The sequence below is a fragment of the Pelophylax lessonae genome (genome assembly GCF_965119305.1).
Source record: "Pelophylax lessonae genome assembly, chromosome: 8".
Taxonomy (NCBI): domain Eukaryota; kingdom Metazoa; phylum Chordata; class Amphibia; order Anura; family Ranidae; genus Pelophylax; species Pelophylax lessonae.
This window is the reverse complement of record NC_138775.1, coordinates 286,474,786-286,500,472: the sequence shown is the minus strand read 5'-3', so window position 1 is coordinate 286,500,472 and position 25,687 is coordinate 286,474,786. Positions and strand designations below refer to the sequence as shown.

Genomic DNA, 25,687 nt, shown 5'->3' with positions numbered 1-25,687 from the left:
GGGGGTGTCAGACTGACTGGGGGGGGGGGGGCATACGGGGGGATCAGAAACAGACAGAATTGGGAAGGGACTGGGAAAGCAATTACAGGAAAAATACCCTGTGCCTGTGTCTCTCCCTGCAGCAGCTGAAAGCTGTCAGGAGGGGGAGAAACTGGCTTTCAGCTGCTACAGAAAGCCGCACAGGGCATCCTTCTGTATTTGCCCCTCTGCCCGACCACACCGATTTCCCCTGCTGTTCGGGCCCCCCTATGTGCCCGGGCCCCCTACAGCCTACAGGAGGCCCTGCTTATCAAGCTACAGTAAGTTGCAAATATGAGATCTAAATTGACTCCTGGGCATATGCTGATCATAATTCTGCCCCTTACAGCGGGTGTGATCAGTGTGGTGCCATCCTCATTTGACAGAAGTCGATCTTTTATTTGATTGACTTCTGCTGAAGAGACATGTTGGAAATGTTTTCTTGATCAGTGGCTGCAGAGAATGAACTCCCCTGTGCCGGCTATCAGTCACCGCTGTCTGCTCTGTACCCCCCCCCCCACCCTCACTGGAGCGCTGAGCTTTGGAGGGGGTGGGAGAAGCCCGCTCAGGCTCTTAGTGGCTCGCTGAGAGGCTGAGTGGGGTGTCAGTCCAGGCATGTGGGTGCACCTTGACTTTATTGTCGTGTTCTTGCCCAAGCCTGGACCGGCTCTGTGACGTCAGCAGATGGGGACTTCAGCCCGCTGTCTGTTGAAAACACAGACGGTCACAGGAGTGCAGAACGAACCACAGGAGAAGTACAGCCAAACAAGCTTTCCCCGTACTTCTTCTTTAAGCCATTCAATGTGGAGGGAGCCCCCCCCTCCCCCGGCTAGGGTAGTTTTGATATTTCAGCTAAGCTTTAAGAAACGCAATGGAATCTCCTAGAATGCCAACCGGATAATATTGAAGCAGCACACTTATGAAGCCGTCACTCTGCTCTTCCCTAGACATGTGCATAACGAAAACATTTGTTTCGTTTCGATTCGGTATTTACATAAATTAGTTTAGTTAAGTTTGTTTCTGAATTTGTTTAGTTTATTCGAATTTGAATTGATTTGAATTTTTTGAATTTGGAAAAATTGAATTGATTCGTATTCGAATTCCATTTGAATATGAATCTAATTCCATTCGAATTGCATTCAAATCGAATTCCATTTGAAATCTTTATTCTATTTCGAAATTTAATTTTTGAAGAAGGTAATATTCTTTCTATTCCATTCTATTTCTTTTTTTCTTTTCTATTCCATTCTTTTACTTTCTGATCTATTCTTTTTTTATTTTTTATTTTTATTCTATTATAGTTTATTCTTTTCTATTCTATTCAAATTTTATCTTTTCAAAATTTGAATTCCGCAAAACAGTTAAATTGTTATATTCTTTCTATTCTTTTCTTTTTTTTCTATTGTTTATTCTATTCTTTTCTATTCTATTATTTTATTACCTATTATTTTCTTTTCTATTCTCTTCAAATTTGAATTTATTCTATTCGAAAATTCAAATTTCAGAAGAAGGATATATTCTTTCTATTTATTATATTCTATTCTTTTTTCTATTCTATTCAATTCTTTTCCATTCTATTTTTTTTTTCTATTCTACTCTTTTCTATTGTATTCAAATTCAAATATATATTCTATTTGAAATTTGAATTGCAGAAGATGGTTATATTCTATTTTTTATTCTATTCTATTCTATTAATTTATTGTATATTCCATGTTATTCTGTTTTTATTTTCTATTCTTTTCCTTTGTTTATTTTCTGTTATATTTTTTCTATTCTATTCTATTCTTTTCCATTCTATTCTATTGCTTTATTTTCTATTATATTATATTCTTTTCTTTTTTACTCTATTTTGTTCTGTTTTACCCTATTCTTTCTGTTCTATTCTTTTTTTTTTTTCTATTCCATCCTTTATTTTCTATTCTATTTTTTATTGTATTCTGTTCTGTTTTATTCTATTCTTTTATTTTCTATTCTATTATTTTCTGTTCCATTATATTCTTTTCTATTCTCTTTCTTTTTTTTTCCTTTTTCTTTTCTTTTCTATTTTTTTCTCTTTAGAAATTTGAATTCAATCTTAAAACTATTCAAATTGATTAAAAAACTATTTTTATTATATTTATTTTATTTTATTAAATTTTATTTCAGATTCGTTTATATTTGTTACTAATGTAATTTGGAAATTCGGATATATCCGAATTTCCGAATAACAAAAAAATTGTCCGAATTTCAATTTGGAAAACAACAAACCGCACAAGTCTACTCTTTCCTCCTGTAAGCATGTTACCTGTGATAGACTGAAAGGAGGGTACACTTTATTCAATGTAACACCTTGCTGGGAAAGGTTCTACTGAAAACTGCAGATTTTCTAATGTCAGTGTGGAAAAATGTGGGAAGATGAACAGCACAATCTTTTTAAATTGCAGAATTAAACAATATTTTTGAAATTTTTTTTTTGTATTTGAGGAAACAAGCAGCAACGATATATTATTCCTTTTATTTGGCTTCTGAGTGTTTTACCTTTGAAGTCTGCGATACCATTATTTTCGCACGGGGCACAGCGGCAGGACGCGGTCTCCCTTTCGAATTCTTCCAGGGCGCGTTTCATATTGTCCTGCAGAATGTTGGCTCCAATGAAGTCCGTCGGTGTCACTAATTGATACAAGGGGTTGGTCTGTAGGGCAAAACGGGGGGAGAAAAATTTTTTTTTACTTAAAATATTCATATTGTGTGTTAATGGCATTTGCCCTATTGATTTGTGTGTTGTGTGATTTTTCTTAACAGGTCAGCCATAAAGGATATCTAAAACCCAAGAACAAAAATGTCATATATTGCAGATTACAGCCAAGACCAAAAGTCAATTCCAAAGTCAATGGGCAACGGTATAGCAGCAATCACTAGATTTTTTTTACATTACTTTTGATATTACAACTGGCGTACCCTCTGTTCTCTGCCATAACTCACCTCGGTCCACACCGACATACCTGGTTATAGATTACTCACATCTGTTTATTTTATTTTATTTTTTTAAATCAAAAATTGGAAAAACAGATTAATCAATGGACAAAGCAAAAAGAAAAAGAAACAAATGTTTAAAAAATGTGTAAAAAAACAAAAAACAAAAAAAAAGAAAGCCACCAAGGAGAAAAAAAAAGAAAAAAAAATTATCAGAATAGATGCTACAGTAAATGAATGAGTGGCCGATCTGATTACATGCACCACACATCTGTTTATTTTATTTTTTATTATCAAAAATAGAAAAAACTAATGAATCAATGGACAAAGCAAAAAGAATAAAACAAATGTGTAAAAAAAAAAAAAAAAGGGGCCACCAAGGAAAAAAATAAACTAAAAATAAAACATCAGAATAGATGCTAAATGAATGAGTGGCCGATCTGATTACATGCACCACTCTGAGTTTAAAAAATAGAGCAGTTTGTATTTTTAGGATTTTTAAGGTGCTATCAAAAAGATTTTTAACAGACAATGTTTAAAATTCCAAAATTTTTTTATATATTCAACATATTAGAATTCATCACATAAAATTAATATTTGCATATGTCAATAAACCAAACTATCTCGACACGTTTTGCTAGAAATTCATAGCTTCTTCAGGAGATATTGTCTGGGTAGATTACTCACATCTGTTTATTTCTTCTTTTTTTTTTTTTTTAAATCAAAAATAGAAAAAAACAAATTAATCAATGGACAAAGCAAAAAGAAAAAAAAATGTGTAAAAAAAAAAAAAAAAGGCCACCAAGGAAAAAAAATTAAAAAAAAAAAAAAAAAAAAAAAAAAACATCAGAATAGATGTTAAATACATGCACCACACCCTGAGTTTAAAAAATAGAGCAGTTTGTATTTTTAGGATTTTTAAGGTGCTATCAAAAAGATTTTTAACAGACAATGTTTAAAATTCCAAAGATTTTTTATTTATTCCACATATTAAAATTATCAAATAAAATTAATATTTGCATATGTCAATAAACCAAACTATCTCGACACGTTTTGCTAGAAATTCATAGCTTCTTCAGGAGATATTGTCTGGGTAGATTACTCACATCTGTTTATTTATTTATTTATTTTTTTAATCAAAAATAGAAAAAACAAATGAATCAATGGACAAAGCAAAAAGAAAAAAAACAAATGTGTAAAAAAAAAAAAAAAGGCCACCAAGGAAAAAAATAAATAAATAAAAAAAAAACATCAGAATAGATGCTAAATGAATGCGTGGTCCATCTAAATACATGCACCACACCCTGAGTTTAAAAAATAGAGCAATTTGTATTTTTGGGCTTTTTAAGGTGCTATCAAAAAGATTTTTAACAGACAATGTTTAAAATTCCAAAGATTTTAATTTATTCAACATATTAAAATTCATCATATAAAATGAATATTTGCATATGTCAATAAACCAAACTATCTCGACATGTTTTGCTAGAAATTCATAGCTTCTTCAGGAGATTTTGTCTGGATATTGTCCACATAAGCTAGTAATAGATAAATAGCATCAATATTTATTACATAACAGTCATACTGTCCACACAACAAACAACCACAAATAAAATATTTGGTTGGTTTATTGACATATGCAAATATTAATTTATTAATTTTATATAATGAATTTTAATATTATGAATAAATAAAAAATCTTTGCCATTTTAAACATTGTCTGTTAAATATCTTTTTGATAGCACCTTAAAAACCCTAAAAATACAAACTGCTCTAAAAAAAAAAAAAAAAGAAACATCAGTTTAGCCTAATGCTGGCCCTACACATATAGATTTTTGACGAAGATATTCGTATAGACATTCGTATGAAAATTCTTTGCCCCTTGACCCCCCTTTTTAGATGCCGGTCTCACTTGTTGAGCTGACTTGTGAGTAATCAAATTTTTTTTTTTTGGAATTATTATTATTTTTTGAAAAAAAAGTTCATTAAGGAGAAAAAGAAAAAATAATAAAAAAAAAAAAATCAGTTTATCCCAATGCTGGCCATACACATAATTATTTTTGACGAAAATATTCATATGAAAATTCTTTGCACACTCGATGAATGGACGAATGTCATTCGAAAATTGTCTTTTAATTTAAAACATTCAATTTTAAAATGAATGCAATTTCTGAATGATATATAGAAAAAACTCCAAGCTTGGCCTGCCCCCCAGATGTCCCCTTGACCTGTATGGGTTCTCCTGCCACAGCCCTGGGGGAGACGTGTGTCTGATGCCCCTTCACCCCCATTTTTAGATGCTGGTCTTACTTGTTGAGCTGACTTGTGAGTAATCAGGTTTTTTTTTTTTAATTATCCATTATTTTTATTTTTATACATGTTTCATATTTACTTATATTTATAGACATCTTCTGGACGGAAGGGGCCTTATTGTCAATATTGAATGGCTTTCGTTGGGGCCCTTCTGTCGGTGGTGCACCTGTAGTTGTCCCATTAAGACTGTACACAAAGGATGGCCAATGGGCTGTTAAATAAGGTGCAATCTCAGCCAGAATTAACTGTGGGCAACAAGGAGTTAAGCTCAATAGTTCTGCTTACCACTCCTGGTACGCAACATTTAGGTCCAGTCTGCTTAGGGGAGTGCTTTGGAGGCAGTATAAATGCAGCTCCACCACACATTTTAACCCCCCCCCCCCTCAACCACAAGTGTAGACTAAGTAAATTATATTTTTTCTTTTTTTTCTCTTTTCTTTTTTCCTGGTCGGAACGGTCATTTGAAAGGGGCCTTATTGTCAATATTGAATGGCTTTCGTTGGGGCCCTTCTGTTGGTGGTGCACCTGTAGTTGTCCCTTTAGGACTGTACACAAAGGATGGCCAATGGGCTGTTAAATAAGGGACAATCTCAGCCAGAATTAACTGTGGGTAACAAGGGGTTAAGCTCAATAGTTCTGCTCACCACTCCTCGTACGCAACATTTAGGTCCAGTCTGCTTAGGGGAGTGCTTTGGAGGCAGTATAAATGCAGCTCTACCATACATTTTTACCCCACCCCCCAACCACAAGTGTAGACTAAGCAAATTATATTTTTTCTTTTCTTTTTTCCTGGTCGGAACGGTCATTTGAAAGGGGCCTTATTGTCAAAATTGAATGGCTTTCATTGGGGCCCTTCTGTTGGTGGTGCTCATGTAGTTGTCCCTTCTCTCTTTTTTTTTTTTTAAGTTTTCTTTTAATAATTTTTGGTCAATTTGAGCTATCTGGAGGAGAATATTTTTTGTAGAAGAAATAAAAAAACTTCTGTATTTTTCTTTATTTATATTATTGTGATGCTTTATTGAAAAGGTGCTATATCATTTTAGGATTTTTTTTAGCTTATTTTTTCTCCCTTTGACAGAGGAAAAGAAAGCCAGTTACAGAATATCTCCCCAAAAAAGAGCACAGGGACAGTAAAAAAAAAAAAAAAACTGGCTTATACTCTCTCTACCCTGTTGCAACTATATCCCACATTATTACAAAAAAATGTGGCTTTAAAACTATAATTACAATGTATCTAAAAATAAAAGTTTATTTTAGTTTAAATTAAGAAGGGAGGGAGGGTTTATTTGGTATCCTTTCCCCGACTGGGGTGATTCACCCTCTCTGGTGACTTCCAAATTTATCTCCGGGACAGGTAATCAAGGGAAATTTTCCCAAGAGGACAAAAAAGCAACCCCCCCCCCCCAAAAAAAAACAAATAAAAACTAAGCGGAGTTTTTGCTCTTTCCAACTCTATTTAAAACTGCCAAAGAATTGTCTTAGATATACTTTGAAAATGAGTAATAAAAATGAGAGTACCTTAATATTCAGTATATCAGGACTGTACTGCACGGCGTCCCCCCACTCTTGCATTAACTCCGGTGTGGGAAGATTCCTGTAGGCGAGAGTGGTCACATGCTCACTGGATCCTCCGCGCACAAGAGCCACAAAATCTTCAACGACTTTTTTATTATCGGTCTTATCTGCAATAGATCAATATGTTATCAGTTTAGTAATCAATGATTGGAGGCACCATGTATCAATACCAGAGCCACCACCAAGGAAAAAGGGATACAGGCGGGGGCGGGGCAGGGCAAGCCTCCAGGGACAGCACATTGTCCTCTGTATTATTGTTCTTGTTGTATCTTTTTTAAAGCGGTAGTATATAATAAGACCTATAATAATGCTTACCTGTAGGTTAAATTAATATCTCCTAAACCTGCAAGGTTTAGGAGATATTCACCCTGCATGCAGCCGCTGACACCAGCGGCGCATGCGCTCTGAAGGTCTAGAGTAGGTTTTCCGAGCTCCTTGCCGGCTCCTTGCCGGCTCCTTGCCTGAAAGTGAACTCCCACGCGCATGCACGGGAGTGACGTCATCGTGGCTCTGGCCACTCACAGCACCTGAGCTGCTGAACCTGGAAGAGACACATATGAAACATGTCTGCTCCCTCACCAGTGTCCGGGCGACCGTGTTGGGGCTTCGCTCTAAGGTAAGTATTTTATAATGTGCTAGTATACGATGCATACTAGCACATTATGCCATTGTCATGCAGGTTTTTTGGGGGGGGGATACAACCGCTTTAAGCAGGTCTACAAGGAGAATATATTAGGGGTTAAAGCCAAATGCCAGACAAGTATACAACATTATTTACCAATGAAGCTCCAGAAGATTTTACCCCCTTCATGACCAGACTATTTTTTGCTACTCAGCACTGCGCTTCTTTAACTGTTAATTGTGAAGTCATGCAACACTGTACACAAATGAAATTTGTATCACTATTTTTACACAAATAAAGCTTTCTTTTGATGGTTTTTGATCACCTAGGGGGTTTTTTTATTTTTTGTTTTTGTGATAATGATGAAAAAAAGACTGTAGCGGTTAAATTGGCTGCTAATATCCGCACATTTTTTTGTTTATATATACACTATATATATATATATATATATATATATATATATATATATATATTTTTTTTTTTTTTATATAATATATATATTATATAAAAACCCCAGCAAAGCATGATCCAATTTGCTACAGCAGGGGAAAAAAATTCCTTCCTGATCCCCCGAGAGGCAATCCGATATTCCCTGGATCAACTTTACCTATAAATATTAGTACCCAGTTATATTATGTACACCCAGGAAAGAATCCAGGCCTTTTTTAAAGCAATCTAGTGAGCTGGCCAGAACCACCTCTGGAGGGAGTCTATTCCACATTTTCGTGTAAATAAGATTTGATTTCCCGCCACCCCCCATGACATCATTATTTTTAGGATTCTAAACCAGTAAAGCTTTAAGACACTACAATTGTCTTCTCACCTCCAATCTCTTTCAGAAGCCCATCGCACTGGTTGGCCGTTATACCGCCGCTTATGTATACACCACATACGTTACCACCAAGATTAAATCCCATGTTCATACAGGACTTCACATCACTTAAGGTGTAACCTGCAGAAAAAAAAAAAAACATAAAGAGGACCTGTCACTTTTTAACACCTTGTTAAAATAATTTGATTGTGATTATCATATTATTGTATATACTCTGTCTCCTCAAATGGCTATATTAGAGCTACTTCTTTCCAAAGATTTCAATTTTAAGATATCTCTCCGATATGATCAGTTATAGATCGGCCTCCCCTGTCTTTGTCACAGGTTGGGGTACAAGGAGGAGGGAGGCTGAAGAATGCGCATGGTGTCTTGGTTCAGTCTGCATCTTCAGAAATCGACCCGCATGCTGAAAAAAATTATGAGTATTGTGACGGTGTTCACCGTCACTGGAATTTAAGGACAGATGGGTGATGGTTTGGATTGCTTCATATTTGTCAGCAATGTCTCCATGTAGAAATATTGAGATTTTTTCCCATTTGCCATGAGGTCTTTGGCCAGGAAGTACAACTCCTAATATGGTTATTCCAGGAAGTTCAATGAGGAGACAGACTGTCTAACAATTTTGCTTTTGTCTGAGGTGGCTTTCCATTCACCTATTGTCGGGTATGCTAATGAACTCACCTGTTGTCTGCTAAGGGATGTATTGACACTCAGAGTAATGTGTATTGGGGGCTCGTTAGGGAACCATTGTTCTGTGTCTGGCTATTGTGTACATTGATTGTCCCCTGGGGGCTTCTGTCTCATTACACATAACAGTCCTTCTACTCAAGTTATCTGACCAATCCCTGCTGACTCATTTTCAAGTCCTCATTTGCATGGCTAAGGAGGACCTGAAGGAGAACTGCATGTACTGTGCAATTGACCAATGGGAAAGTGGTTGTTGGGGGCAGGATGTTCCAAATTCTGTATAAAAGTGTGTTGCGTTCTTCCAATAAATTGTCTTCCTGTTTGAACTTACATACAACCTGCTTGGTGTTTGTTCTAATGGATTCCGAATGGCACATAGCTATAGTTCAGATCCCAGATCCTTGGTTGACCGAACCATCAGACGTTGCGATCTGCAAGCTGACTCACTAGAAACAGAGGAGTGTCGGGAGAGCGGAAGCGAGCGAGCAAGGGTCTCGTCACAAGTATAACCCAAAGTTTCCCAACCAGGGAATAACTGTAACCAGCATGTGCACACTAGACACATGATTCACCGGGTAGAATACCCAGGGCTGGGACAAGGGGTTGGCAGGAGGGAAGGCTGTACAAAATAGAAGTAGGCAACCGCACTCCAACTTTAAAGTTTGAAATGAATAAAATCCGTTTATTGAGGATCCAAATAATCCAGTGACAAAAATCAGAGACAGGGGACAAACACAGTTGACGCGTTTCACGAAATTACATTCGCTTAGTCAGGAGGGACGGCTCCCCTGGGCACAATGGTTTATTGCAGGGTTGCGGGCACCCTGACCCTAACCACAAGTAAATTGGGGGCACAGTTTCGCATCTTTGCCCTGAGCGCTTGATGACCTTGTCCCACCACCTTGATGGAACAGATGACAGATGAAACATATTCCCCCTGTGATCTCTGGAGAATGACTATTGATCACAGACAACTTGGGGCTCCAACATGGATCACCTCTCACTCCTTTCTGATTTGCAGTTGCTAAGTCTGGTGTTGTGTCCCACTTTCATGTAGTGTATATGTCTAATACTAATGTGATTTTGGTATCTTCCCCCTTCCTCCTCTCCTGTTTAGGATTCAACTTCTTTGTCTTATTGATGAGTTAACCTGCCTGTGGATGGTGCCAAATCAGCAGCAGGTGGCCATACTGCATGGACAGACTGGGTCTAAGGAGGTTTATCAATTTAGAAAGCTGCATTTGAAACAGAACATCTGATACATTCCAGTGAGACCGCACTCCAACTCATTGCAAGGGCATCTTCTTGTAGGATTTCAAGCACCCAGCTATTCCCGGAGGCCATGGTGAGCCACAGCTCTATTTTTAAAACGTCTTTGCAGGTGAGTGGAGGGCTTTCAATAGAGTGGAGCTTCCATTTTTTATGGAAGGTGCACTTAAACTCCTTTAACCACTGGAAGATTTACCCCCATTCCTGACCAAACTATTTTTTGGGATACAGCACAGCCACTCGACTGTGACCACAAGCAGCAGGAGAGGAACCCCCCCCCCCCACACTGCCTTCCACCGCTCCACCCGGGTCTTCCGTTCCACCGGGAGACCTGAGCGACCAGCTGACACGTTCGTCGGCTGGCTGGAGTCCCAAACAATGCCGGATTGTCACCATTCCACGAGCGTGCACAATTTTAAAGCATGACGCATTAGGTATCTACTTACTCGGTGTAACATTATCTTTCACATTATACAAAAAAATTGGGTCAAATTTATTGTTTTTTTTTTGTATTCACGAAAGTGTATTTCTTCCCATAAAATTGCATTTGAAAGACCGCTTCACAAATACAGTAATGCAACGACCTCCATTTTATTCTCTAGGGTCTCTGCTAAAAAATATTTATATAATGTTTGGGATTTCTAATTAATTCTATAGCAAAAAAAAATACTGATTTTAACTTGTAAGCAACAAGTGTCAGAAAAAGGCTTAGGCATGCAGGGGTTAGGAAGGGCCCAAACATTCTCAATAGGGTTTTGGTCAGGTGAGGGTGGAGGCCATGTCATTATTCTTTCATTTTTAGGGCCTTTACTGGCTAGCCGATGGAGCATTGTCCTGCATAAAGATCACGGTCTTCTTTAAATATGAAGACTTTTTCCTGTACCACTGCTTGAAGAAAGTGTCTGAAAACTGACAGTAGCTTTGGGAGTTGATTTTGAGTCCATCTTCTACCTGACAGAGGTCCAATGAGCTAATCTATCCACTTTGCCGCTGCTCACTAGAGCTCTACTGCGGCAAAGTGGCTCGATTCCGTCTGGCGACGTAGACCTACGTCGCCAGACATTCCCCTCTCTTGGCGGCGCGCGCGCGCCGCCGGAAGCTCGCTCCCGCTGTATTCAGTCACAGCGGGAGTCGGGCCAGTGGAGGAGCGGCCACGATTGCCGCTGCTCTTCCCCGATCGTCGGGGAATCGAGTGTGGAGATCCGCCCGCTTGTGTAAACAAAGCGGGCGGATTTTCTAAGTGACAGACAGGGTCAGATTGCAGAAATTCAGCATAGCTGAACCTGCGATCTGTCCCTGTGTCACATAGTCCCCTCCCCCCACACACGTCAGTAAGCACCAGGCATACATTAACCCCTTGATCACCAAAAATTAACTCCTTCCCTGCCAGTGTCATTTTTACAGTAACAGTGCATATTTATAGCACTGATCACTGTAGTAATGTCACTGGTACCCCCAAAAGTGTCAAAAATGTCAGTCAAGGGTCCGATCTGTCCGCCGCAATGTCGGCAAATTGTGGCTCTTTTTTTGTTTATAGCGCAAAAAGTAAAAATCGCACAGGTGATCAAATACCACCAAAGGAAAGCTCTGTTTATGGGAAAAAAAGGAAGTAAATTTTGTTTGGGTACGGCATTGCATGACTGCGCAATTGTCAGTTAAAGTCGCACAGTGCCGAATCGCAAAAAGTGGCCCAGACGTAAGACAGCAAAATCCTCCGGTGGTAAAGTGGCTATAATAATAGCAGCCCATACCAGTACCCCACCTCCACCTTGCTGGAAGTGGAAGGAGAGCTCTGTGCCTTTTACTGATCCAGCCACAGCCCCATCCATCTGGTCCGTCAAGAGTCACTCATCTCATCAGTCCATAAAACCTTTGAAAAATCTGTCTTCAGATATGTCTTGGCCCAGTCTCAAAGTTTCAACTTATGTGTCTTGTTCAGTGGTGGTCGGGTTTTAGCCTTCCTCACCTTGCCCACGTCTCTGAGCACTGAACACCTTGTACTTCTTGGCCACACCAGGTAGGTTGCAGTTCTGGAATATGACAGTACTGGAGACTAATGGGTTCCTGGCAGCTTCACATTAGATTCTTCCAGGGGAGGACTGGGCCAGAGGCTAGGGGGGCAATTGCCCCCTGTGCCACTCCAGTGCCCCATAAAAAGGCTGTACCGCTTCTGCTACAGACATGCTTAAAGGATTCCTCATGAAGAGAAGTAAAAAGTGCCTGCCGCTGACCTACTGAATGTGGGTTGAAGACAAGGACAGAGCACAGGCCCCACCCAAGCATGGATGTTGTAAACCGTGTCTGAGCAGAGGCCGGTTTAATGCCCCACTGGAGACACTCCTCCCCCCGGCCAGCCCCAACCAAGCTGTCCCAGCTCCCCCCAACTCCCCCCTGCTGGTTAGGTCGGGAACCAGGATTCAGCCGGTGAGTGGAGAGTACCGGGAGCGGAGCTTCAGCCTGTTAAGGGGGTCAGGAGGAGGACAAGAAGAGGGAGAGTGGGAAGGGAGCCGAGTCGCTGCACCATGGGCCTCTGGTTTGTACTTGCCCCCTTGGCTGAAAGCTGCCAGTCACCTGCCCCTGGATTCTTCTCAACCCTTTGGCAGCTATTTTGCGTCTTTCTCAATACGTCTCTTGCAATACTATTTGCGAAACATGTTTGATGAATCTATGATCACGCCCCAATATCTTAGCCATTTCAAGAGTGCTGCATCCCTCTGAAAGACTTTTTACAGTTTTTTGACTTTGGCCCATTTTACCAAGGGGAAAAGGTGCTGCCTAATAATTATGCACACCTTGATATAGGGAGTTGATCTCCTTAGGCCACACCCTCCCTCATTACACAAATACACATCACCTGATATGGTCTGGGTGTTATAGGTCATATTTGGATATCTGCTGGGTCTGCATATGACATCATGGTGGCCTTTATGGCTTGATTTTCCTATCTTGTGGACTGGTCCGTCTTGGCGTCATCGGATTAGGGGGCTTATATGTTGGTTATACCCCCTCATTTTTACTTTTTATTACTTTTTTCTTTTGTTTTTTACATTACATCTCTGATTTGGCCCCCAAAATATGGCTATTTATGTCTTGTAGATTTGTTTTGCACATTTCAGCATAGAGCTCAAGATTCCATCAATTTTCTAGGACACTTATTGAACGATTTTAAGCTAAGGATACTATGTCATTAAAAAGGTTTTCTCTATATGCATGTTTACTCGGATCCTGAAGAAGCTCAACAGGTGTGAGCGAAACGCGTAGATCCACAATCAGATCATATGGTCCATTTATTGATCATGTGATGCATTTGATACATGTATTGTTATATTTTTATGACTGTTTATCTTTTATACAGATTTTTTTGTACTTTCAGTAAATATGGATTAATTCCTTTTAACCTATTTTGCTGCTGATGTTTGGGCACATTCATATTCCCATATCCAGGACTGGTACATATCCCCTTATCTTTCCTTCCCTTTCCCTAAATTCCCCTCCCTCTTTATTTTCCTACTATACCTGGTCACATTTACTAAATTTTTACACATCACCTGATATGCTTAAATCCAATAACCATTCAAGTTTATACAGCTTGTAATTGGACAATATGCATAAAAATGATGATTTGGTCAAAACACTCACTTGCCTAATAATTGTGCGCATAATGTAGTTACATAGCAAGTAAGTCTGAAAATTGATATGTTTATTATTTTCAAAAATATATAAGTTTTTATTTTTTTCCAGAAAATACCACAATATCTTTTTGTTTTTTATTTTAAAAAATGGTGTCTTTGCTGTTTTTCTTAGGAGCAATGAGCTGAACATCCTTACCTTCTTTTTTAACGTGTTCTTTGTTGAGGATCAGGGTATATTCATAGGCTCCGCCCAGCGTGGCCTCAGTGACATAATGTGTTCCATAGTCCCTGAAAAGGTCCCGGTATTCGCCGTAGACGTATTCCATAGGCAGCTGCTTCACCCTCTGGAAGAACTCCGAATGCAGCATCACTCCGCGGGACTTCAGCTTGTATTTCGCCACCACCAAATCCGACCGAGCGCTGATGAATAAGCTTTGCTGAAATAGACAGAAAACTTTCATTACCTTAAAGGTTCTTAAATGGTAACTGTACTTTAAAAACACATTGGCACTTTGGACGGCCATGTCTTGGTAGGTTTTCATTTGTGCCATACTCTTTCCATGATGGTTCTCTAACAAACCTCTGAGGGCTTCACAGAACAGCTGTATTTATACTGAGATTACGTTACACACAGGTGGACTCTGTTTACTAATTAGGTGACTTCTGAAGGCAATTGGTTCCACTAGATTTTAGTTAGGGGTATCAGAGTAAAGGGGGGTGAATACAAATGCACGCCACACCTTTCACATATTTATTTGTAAAAAAAATGTTGAAAACCATTTATCATTTTCCTTCTATTTCGCAATAGGTGTCCCTTTGTGGCAGTGCTTTAAGTGGGCCGGTATGCAGTACCGCCACTTCCAAATATGGCTCTTGAGCATACCGCCACCTCTCCGTGCGCCTTAGCGTACCAGTACGCTCATTTTGGACATCTGCGCCCTCAATTGCCCCCCCCTCCAAGAATATTTCCCACTCCAGAGCCAGACCAGCCACCACCAGTGAGTCCCCCCCTGCTCCGGAGTCCCAGCCCAGGCCAGGGGGGGGTGGGGTGCTCTGTGTGGACCCTGATGTGGGGTGGGGGGGGGGGCGACAAAATTTATAGGCTATAATAGAGTACCGGCACCTCTTTTGGGCTACTTAAAGCACTGCTTTGTGGTCTATCACAGGGATCCTCAAACTACGGCCCTCCAGCTGTTGGTGAACTGCAAATCCCATGAGGCATTGTAAAACTCTGACATTCACAGCCATGACTAGGCATGATGGGAATTGTAGTTCCAGATCAACTGGAGGGCCATTGTTTGAAGATCCCTGGTCTATCACATATAGATAAGATAAGACTATAATCCTTACAATTAAATACATTTATGTTTTTGGTTGTAACATGACAAAATGTGGAAAATTTCAAGGGGTATGAATACTTTTTCAAGGCACTGTATATCACACGCACACAATTTTTTTTTTTTTTAAAGCCCGTAGCGTGTGAAACACACTCAAAAGACTTCACCCGGTGCATAAAAAGTGCACACACACAAACGTGAGGAACACAAAAAGTGCACAGGGTGTGCGAACAAATGGTCTTCCCTCCGAAGAGGTAGGACCCGAACCTCGATCCCCCGGGGCGCAAGACTCCTGACAGGGATTTAAGGTACTCATGGTCTGTCTGGCCGAAACAGCCCCCACCGAGTACTAAGTGGGGCTCCCCTGAAGGGAGACCCCATGAGAGAGGGCGGACCAAGCCAAAAGGCCATATCCACCCCCTCCCAAGACTCAAGGCAGGGCCCGAGGACCCACACCCTACAAGTCGTGCAAGTGAAAAAAGGTGATAGAAAGTGACAAACTACAAAGAAAAAGCACACACAAACAAAAAAGTGGGGAAGGGGAAGTGGAGAGGTGAATTAGTGCCCTTGTGAAAATACAAGGGCAGGCCTTCCGGCCGGAATAAAAATTCCTCTGGTCGAAGCCAAAAGGCCTTGCCCAAGAGGCAGGTGCTTAAAAAAGTGTGCGTAGGTGCAGTGACCATGGTGCCGAAAAACTCAAGGCGAGCTGCCCCTCACCAGTGAGAATTAAGGCACCCCTGGGCTGCCACCCCAGGGGCACATACACTACGGGCTTTCTCTACCCCGGCCCAAAGGCCAGACCAAGTGTAGCCCTATCCTACCAGGAGGCATCAGAACTTTGGACAGCTTAGGGAGAACCTACCTTCAACTGGGGACAAGCCTTTTGCAAGGCCAGCCCAGATTCAACCCAGGAGGAAAGGCTCCCCCACCGCCGCCGCCGTTACTTACCAATCACATCCAGGAGCAGTACTAACTGGCCACGGAACCAATCCAGTTTTCTCGCTCCCTTCAAACTGGTAGGGGCGGACCCATTCAAATCAGAAGGCAATGGAACCATCCGGCTTTCTCTGATGTGGCTTACTTCCCAGTCCCCCGGTTGTTCCGGAGCGCCCTGGTTCATTTCGGCCCCCACCGATACTAACCATCAGGTTCCATACCAACTGATAAGAACAGATACTACACTTGATCTTAGCCAAAAGGCCGAGAAGCGATATCACACGCACACAATAGGCTGCGCACACCTATGCTCTGTACATTTCCATTGAACAGTACAATGTGGAAAGACTTATTAATTTACACCCAGCCCCCTACTCCTCTACTTACAGTGTGTGAAAATTTCTTTGTCCTCTCCACAAACTTTTTATACTTCATGTCGCTGTAGCTGAATCCGAACTCGAACACTTCGGGGATGTTGAAGCCGATTTTGAAGCTTGTTTGTTTCGCATGCTCGCTTAAGAAATCTCTTTCATAATCGGAGTATGATTCGTGGTCAGAGAGCTTGAATTTGTATTCGCCTTTAGTCTGTAAAGAGAAATATGAATGGCCATGATCAGAGATGTATAGTAACATAGTAGAACTACTTAAGTACTGTACTTAAGTACCGAAATGCGGTATCTGTACTTTCCTAGAGTAGAATTTTTTTCTCCTACTTCTACTTTTACTTCACTACATTTTTTCGATGATTTCGATACTTCTACTCAAGTATTTTTTTTTAGTGCTGCATAGTTACTCGTTACTTTTAAAAAAATTACCACTGCCAGAACAGTAGATGGCAGGTTGCATAAAGCTCAAAAAAATGTGTATAATGTCATTTGTAAATCAGCGCATACGGAAATAAAGGCTGTGTATAATAAAAGCTGCCATACCAAATCTTTCCAATAAAAAGAAAATATGAAACAAACAAATAAATGGTGCTACAGCGCTTAAAGTGCATCAAGAAACTACTAACAAACACAGGTTAATCATTTGAAATAATAAAAAACAATATGATGTTCAAACGTTTGACTTCTTTCTTTAATAACTACATAACACAGTACGTGTACTTCTACTTTCAGTACTTGAGTAGAATTTTTTTTTCAAAACTACTGGTACTTTTTACTTTTAGTACTTAAGTAGCAAATTTTTTTAAAAAACTACTTGCAATACTTAAGTAAAAAAAATGTTGAATACTTTAGTACTTCTACTTAAGTAACTTTTTCTGCGAGCACTTCCACTTCTACTCAAGTCACTTTTTGATCGAGCACTTGTACTTTTACTCAAGTAGAACTTTCGAGTACTTTATACAAGTCTGGCCATGATACAAAGAAAAGACTCCCCCGAGCAGATTCCTTTGGTCCCCTTCCACTTTGGGTGCTGGCTTCAGAAGTTCAATCTGGCTTGGCACATATTCCAGTTCATGAACTCACTCAACAAAACAAAAGACAAAGCTGGACTTCCGTATAGTCGCACCATGAAGATTAATCAAAACAGTCGGCTTCCAAACATGTTTCGTATCTCAAGCCACGCCCTGCTAACGTGTTTCACTTCGATTGGGCCTCTTCATACAGGTGTGAACTGGCTTATTCGTAGAGCCCAATTGGGGTGAAACGTGTTGGAGGGGTATGGCTTGGGGCGGGACTATGTTGGAAGCCTACTTCTTTAATTAAACTTCATGGTAGGACTTTATGGACTTGCGGCTTTGTCTTTTGTTTTGCTATGAATGCTCATAAGATTTAGGTGAACTGAAAACCAGTGGCGGCCCGTCCATTGGGGCGCAGGGGCGCCGCCCCCCTTATCCATGCATCTGGCCCCCTAAAGGGCCATACACACGATAAGATTTTCTGAAGACTTTTTCCTTCAGACTTACCATAACCATATAATATGAGGTCAAACCTAAACACTTTCATTTGTATGCAATCTGGCAGGCCCTTACACTACATAGAAAAGGTAAATCTGAAGGAAATCTAACCACAAAAGTTGGATAGTGTGTATCCAGCTTTATCTACATGCGTGGGGCGCCAGACACAAGAATTCCAATGGGTTTTTTTTTTTTTTTTTTTAAGCACATGATTAGAGCCAGAGGCTCTAACTGGCTTCAAAAAAGGGTGGGCTCGGGGCGCAGAGGACTGCGCCCTGAGCCAACCCAGTTGTGTGACAATAGCGAATGAATATTCACTATTGCCACACTGATTCTCCTCCTGGCCAATCAGGAAGCGGGTCCTGAGACCCGATTCATGATTGGCCGAAAGGAGAAGCCATGCTATTAGCCAAGGAGAAGGGAGGAGATGCAGGGGAAGCCCATGGAGGAGACCGAGGGAGAAGCCACCACTGCTGCCCGCCCAGGGTGAGTGAACCGGCGACTGGGGGGGGGGGGTTAGGTGTGCGGGCTGGAGCTGGTGTGGTCCGGGGGGGGGGGGTATGGTGTGGTCCATCTGCCGCCCCTCGCCCATGGAGCACCAGCCGCCACTGCTGAAAACCAAAATCCAGCCAAATATACAGTGGGGAAAATAATTATTTGACCCCCTCTAGATTTTGTAAGTTTGCCCACTTACAAAGAAATGAAGGGTCTATAATTCAGATAGAGACAGAATATCAACCAAAAATCCAGAAAAAACATGATACAAATGTTATAAATTGAGTTGCAGTTCAGTGAGTAAAATAAGTATTTGATCCACTACCAACCAACAATAATTCTGGTTTCTACAGACTGGCTACAGTATGTGCTCATGTGGTACACAGATTAGTCATGTCAATGTAAGAAGGTGCTCCTAACGACAACTCATTATGTGTATAAAAGACACCTGTCCACAGAATCTCTTTCTTCTTTCTCCATCATGGGAAAGACCAAAGAGCTGTCAAAGGACATCAGGGACTAGATTGTAGACCTGCACAAGGCTGGAATGGGCTACGTCAAGACCATCAGAAGTAAGCTTGGTGGAGCGATTATTCGCAAATGGAAGAAATACAAAATAACCATCAATCGCCCTCGGTCTGGAGCTCCATGCAAGATTTTGCCTCATGGGGTAAGGATGATCATGAGAAAAGTGAGGGATCAGCCCAGAACCACATGGAAGGAGCTTGTGAATGATCTCAAGGCAGTTAGGACCACAGTCACCAAACAAACCATTGGTAACTCAGTACACCGCCATGGATTGAAATCCTGCAGCGGCAAGGTCCCCCTCCTCAAGAAGACACATGTACAACAGGCTCATCTGAAGTTTTCCAATAAACAACTAAATAAATTCAGAGAAGGTTTGGGAGCAAGTGATGTGGTCAGATGAGACCCAAATTGTGCTCTTTGGCATTAACTCGACTCGCCGTGTTTGGAGGAAAATAAATGCTGACTAGGACCCTAACAACACAGGAGGACGGGATCAGTAGTTCTATATCAGATTTTGCAGATGACACAAAATTGGACAGGGCAATAACTGCACAGCATGACGCAGATATCCTACAGAATGACCTGGACAAAATTACAGAGTGGGCAACGACATGGCAAATGAGGTTTAATGTGGAGAAGTGTAAGGTTTTGCACTTGGGGACTAAAAACATAAAAACACAATACATGTTAGGAGGGGAACCCTTTGGGGGAATGAAAAATAGAGAAAGATCTGGGAGTCTTGGTTGATGATAGACTAAGCAATAGCATGCAATGTCAAGCGGCAGCTGCAAAAGCCGGCAGAATATTAGCATGCATAAAGAAAGGGATGTATTCCAGAGATAAGACTATAATCCTTCCACTTTATAAAACTCTGGTCCGACTGCATCTGGAGTATTCTGTTCGCCAATCCTCAGGAGGGATGTGTTGGAGCTGGAGAGAGTCCAGAGAAGGGCAACTAAATGAATTAGGGGATTGGAGGACCTTAATTATGAAGAGCGTCTGCAATCGCTTGATTTATTCTCCCTGGAGAAGAGACGTCTGAGAGGGGACATGATAGCAATTTATAAATACCTCAATGGTGATCTCAGCATAGAAAAAAAGCTATTCAGTCGAAAGGATTGCATGAGGACTCGAGGGCATACAATACGATTAGAGGAGAACCGTTATAACCTCAGACAACGCAGGGGGTCCTTTACTGTTAGGGCTACAAGATTGTGGAATTCTCTACCACAAGAGGTGGTTTCTGTGGGAAGTATGGTTGCTTTCAAAAGACTCTTAGATGTACATCTCAATGATCGGAACATTCAGGGGTATGAGAGACGATTACGGCCACACACACCTACACAGGTTGAACTGGATGGACTATTGTCTTTATTCAACCTCAACTACTATGTAACTATGTAACACCATCCCTACAATCAAGCACAGAGGTGGAAACCTTATGCTTTGGGGCTGTTTCTCTGCTAAAGGTACAGGCTGACTTTGCCACATTGCGGGGGCAAATAGACGGGGCCATGTATTGAAAAATCTTGAATGAGAACCTTCTTCCCTCAGCCAGAGCACTGAAGATGGGTCGTGGATGCGTCTTCCAGCATGACAATGACCCAAAACATACCACCAAGGCAACAAATAAGTGGCTCAAGAAGAAACACATTAAGGTTCTGGAGTGGCCTAGCCGGTCTCCACACCTTAATCCTATAGAAAATGTATGGATGTGTGCAAACCTGGTGGCCAACTACAAGAAACATCTGACCTCTGTGATTGCCAACAAGGGTTTTGCAACCAAGTACTAAGTCCTGTTTTGCGAAGGGGTCAAATACTTATTTCACTCATTAAAATGCAAATCAATTTATAACTTTTTTGAAATGAGTTTTTCTGGATATTTTTGTTGTTATTCTGTCTCTCACTGTTAAGGTAAACTGACCATTAAAATCATAGACTGATCATTTCTTTGTCAGTGGGCAAACATACAAAATCAGCAGGGGATCAAATACTTTTTCCCTCACTGTATTTGAATGTCTGTGACCTGTTGTATTATTTGGACATTCTATTTTGGTGGATGGGAATATACGTATAAGAGATACTATTTGCACAAATTTCACATTGTATATAAACGTGAGTTCATATTTAGAGGGTTTTATTCTAATTAGGTAAGAGGACTTTATATACACATAATTATTTTTTTAATTATTTTTCATATAATTAATTTTTTTATACATTTTTTTTTTTCATATTTATTTACTGGAGCAGTGCAACCATATATCATATATTCAATAGGTAATTCCACCCGTCAATGTCTTCCTCAACCTAAATATCACAGTACCCAATAATAGAACTGGTTTTAAATGCTACATTGTAACAGAAATTCTGCCATCATCAATGAGCGAGTTACTGTATAAGTTCAGTCCAACTCACATCAGTGATGTAACTTTCCACATTAAATGGCTTTCTGAACCGAGTGCCCAGGATGTAATGTGGAGCGCAGCCGCCGCCATAGTAACGGTGATCCATCACAAGCCCTTCACGCACATTGGTGAACAGATTCAATCTGAAAGAAAATTTAAAAAAAATATAATACTTTGTGCACCTTGTTTCTGTAAATATTATTCTACCCGATGTAAAAACAATCAATAGAAACAATTTCTAGGAATAATAAAATACATATAAAAATACTGGTGTAGTAACATTTGGGGTTCCAAAACTATGACATAGTGGGGCTTGGGGACCCAAAACAATAGCAAACTGACAGTTGGGGTTCCAAAAATAATGACACTGACACTTGGTGGACCAAAACAATGACACACTGATCTTTGGGTTTCATAACAATAACAAACTGACAGTTGCAGTACCAACACAATGACTTAATGACACTTGATGTTCTAAAACAATAGCATAGTGGTACTTGGGACACGAAAAGTTACAAACTAATACTTCAAGTCCAAGATAATGGCACACTGATCCCAGAGGTCCCAGAACAAAGATACACTGACACTTGGGGAGTGGGGACCCAGAACCATGACACACTGGCAATTGGGGACCCAGAACCATGACACACTGGCAATTAGGGACCCAGAACCATGACACACTGACTCTTGGGTACCCAAAACTAGGGGGTTCAGAAAAATGACTCTGACACTTGAGGTTCCCAAACAATGACATATTGGTGCTTGGGGAACCAAAACACAAATTACACACTGACACTTGTGGGTCCAGAACAAGGACATGCTGATGCATAGGATGTCACAATAATGGCATACTGCCAGTTGGGGAGCCAGAACAAAGATACACTGACATATGGGGACTCAAAACCATTACGCACTAACATTTGGGGACCCAGAACCATGACAAACTGACATATGGGGACCCAGAACCATGACACACTGACATATGGGGACCCATAACCATTATACACTGACATTTGGGGATCCAGAACCATGACACACTGACATTTGGGGACCCAGAACCATGTCAAACTGACATATGGGGACCCAGAACCATGACACACTGACATATGGGGACCCAGAACCATGACACACTGACATTTGGGGGACGAGAACCATGACAAACTGACATATGGGGACCCAGAACCATGACACACTGACATATGGGGACCCAGAACCATGACACACTGACATATGGGGACCCAGAACCATTACACACTGACATATGGGACCCATAACCATTACACACTGACATTTGGGGACCCAGAACCATTACACACTGACATTTGGGGGACGAGAACCATGACAAACTGACATATGGGGACCCAGAACCATGACACACTGACAAATGGGGACCCAGAACCATGACACACTGACATATGGGGACCCAGAACCATTACACACTAACAATTGGGGACCCAAAACCATGACACACTGAAATTTGGGGATCCAGAACCATGACACACTGACACTTGGAGACCCAGAACAATAAAACACTGACACCTTGGGCCCCAGAACATTTGGGTTTCGTAACAATAACACACTGACACCTGTGGTACCAACATAATGACTTACACTTGAGGTTCTAAAACAATTACATACTGGTATTTGGGGTACCAAAAGTTACAAACTAATGCTTCAAGTCCAAGATAATGACACACTGATCCCAGAGGTCCCAGAACAAAGACACTGACACTTAGGGATCCAAAACCATGAATCACTGATACTTGGGAACCCAGAACGATTGCAAATTCAAAATAATGTTCAGAACAATGGCTCTGACAATTGAGGTTCCCAAACAATAACATATTGATGCTTGGGGAACCAAAACACAAATTACACACTGACACTTGGGGGTCCCAGAACAAAGACATGCTGATGCATAGGATGTCAGAACAACGACACACTGACACCTGGGGATCCCAAAACAATGACACACTAACATTTGGGGTACCAGAAGACTGACCCTTGGAAGTCACAGAACAATGACTTACTGACACTTGAGGTTCCAAAACATTGACACACTAGCACTTGAGGTTCCAAAATAATGACATATCGGTGCTTGGGGAACCAACCACTGACACCTGGAAGCCCAGAGCAATGGCCCACTGACACTTGGGGAGGCCCAGAACAATGACCCACTGATGCATAAAATCTCAAAGTAATAACCCAATCACAGTGGATTATACCAAAAGTACCTACCCGGATGCCAGGTTTTCAATGGCCCAGTACTGCTCCATCCTATCCGTACACGGACTCCGGAAAGACTTACAGTTCTTCTCATCAGAGGAATCTCCACAGTCGTCGTCTCCATTACACATCAGCCGTCGAGGGATACACTTTCCTGGAGTATATAACAAAATATCAATAGTCAGGGCACAGCGACATCGATTTTTGAGCAGTGCGAATGAGCGATTGAAATCTCTTGCTGGCAGTCTATTAATCTTTATTGCTATGACTTGTTTGTCACCTGGCACATCAATCTCACAGTCACCTAATGCTGAAGTTTAGCAACATCTCAGAATATTTTAGTGATCAGCATTCTCCACATAGCTAAAAAGGGATACAGTATGCTCCTCATATGAACATGTCTTACAACGGTCCAGATATTCTGACCTCCAAAGGGTGACAGTGAGCATGTCATGGGTCTGGAGGCAATCCTTATTATACAAGGAGATTCTCCAACCTTCCTATGGCCAGAATTCTGCATAACCAATTCAGGCCATGGCCTAGTAGGTCACATAATAAGCTTAAGACACATCAAGTTTCTCACTGTCAGTAACACATTCCCATATGTAATGAGGTTCCAGACTACCGCCCTGCTTACCAGAGTAATCTGTCTATTAGCATTCAGTAACACATTCTCATATACATATAATAAGGTTTCAGACTGCTGCCTTGCCTGCCAAAGAAATCTGGCCAAGTCTTCACCTGACCTTGCCAAGTTTGTGCAATTTTCATGGAGGAACATTGGAAGGGTCACCAGCACTAAACGCTATCCACTGGACTGATGCCCCTTCCTCAGCCCTTTGTATATACTTATAGATTAAGAGGATCCATATATATATATATACAGGGCCATCTTTAACACAGGGCAAAAGGGGGCAGCTGCCCGGGGCCCAGTCATTGTTGTGGGGCCCAAAGCAGCTTCCCCTTGAGCCCGCACTGCCCACAAATAGTTGTTAAGTGAATTTGGGAGAGCCCAATAAAATGTTTGCCCAGGGTCCAATCAATATTAAAGCAGGCCCTGTATATATATATATATATATATATATATATATATATATATATATATATATATATATATATATAGGTTCATTCTTCTTCCTCATGAATGTACACATAGCACCCCATACTGACAGAAAAACACAGAATTGTTGACATTGTTGCAGATTTATTAAAAAAGAAAAAAATGAAATATCACATGGTCCTAAGTATTCAGACCCTTTGCTGTGACACTCATATATTTAACTCAGGTGCTTTCCATTTCTTCTGATCATCCTTGAGATGGTTCTACACCTTCATTTGAGTCCAGCTGTGTTTGATTATACTGATTGGACTTGATTAGGAAAGCCACACACCTGTCTATATAAGACCTTCCAGATCACAATGCATGTCAGAGCAAATGAGAATCATGAGGTCAAAGGAACTGCCTGAAGAGCTCAGAGACAGAATTGTGGCAAGGCACAGATCTGGCCGAGATTACAAAAAGATTTCTGCTGCACTTAAGGTTCCTAAGAGCACAGTGGCCTCCATAATCCTCAAATGGAAGATGTTTGGGACGACCAGAACACTTCCTAGAGCTGGCCGTCCGGCCAAACTGAGCTATCGGGGGAGAAGAGCCTTGGTGAGAGAGGTAAAGAAGAACCCAAAGATCACTGTGGCTGAGCTCCAGAGATGCAGTCAGGAGATGGGAGAAAGTTGTAGAAAGTCAACCATCACTGCAGCCCTCCACCAGTCGGGGCTTTATGGCAGAGTGGCCCGACGGAAGCCTCTCCTCAGTGTAAGACACATGAAAGCCCGCATGGAGTTTGCTAAAAAACACCTGAAGGACTCCAAGATGGTGAGAAATAAGATTCTCTGGTCTGATGAGACCAAAATAGAACTTTTTGGCCTTAATTCTAAGCGGTATGTGTGGAGAAAACCAGGCACT

The 25,687-nt window shown here is 40.9% G+C and overlaps 1 protein-coding gene across 1 annotated transcript in view; it reads right to left on the bottom strand.

Moving 5' to 3' along the window:
• C8B (complement C8 beta chain) overlaps positions 1 to 25,687 on the bottom strand; it is a 57,527-nt gene that overhangs the window by 7,260 nt on the left and 24,580 nt on the right. Inside the window, exons 4-10 of the mRNA XM_082264805.1 lie at positions 23,737 to 23,878; positions 21,509 to 21,641; positions 16,558 to 16,755; positions 14,094 to 14,334; positions 8,301 to 8,429; positions 6,799 to 6,962; positions 2,536 to 2,689 (exon numbers count right to left, since the gene is read on the bottom strand). Coding sequence (XP_082120931.1) covers positions 2,536 to 2,689; positions 6,799 to 6,962; positions 8,301 to 8,429; positions 14,094 to 14,334; positions 16,558 to 16,755; positions 21,509 to 21,641; positions 23,737 to 23,878 — 1,161 coding nt within the window. The remainder of the gene's footprint in view (positions 1 to 2,535; positions 2,690 to 6,798; positions 6,963 to 8,300; positions 8,430 to 14,093; positions 14,335 to 16,557; positions 16,756 to 21,508; positions 21,642 to 23,736; positions 23,879 to 25,687) is intronic.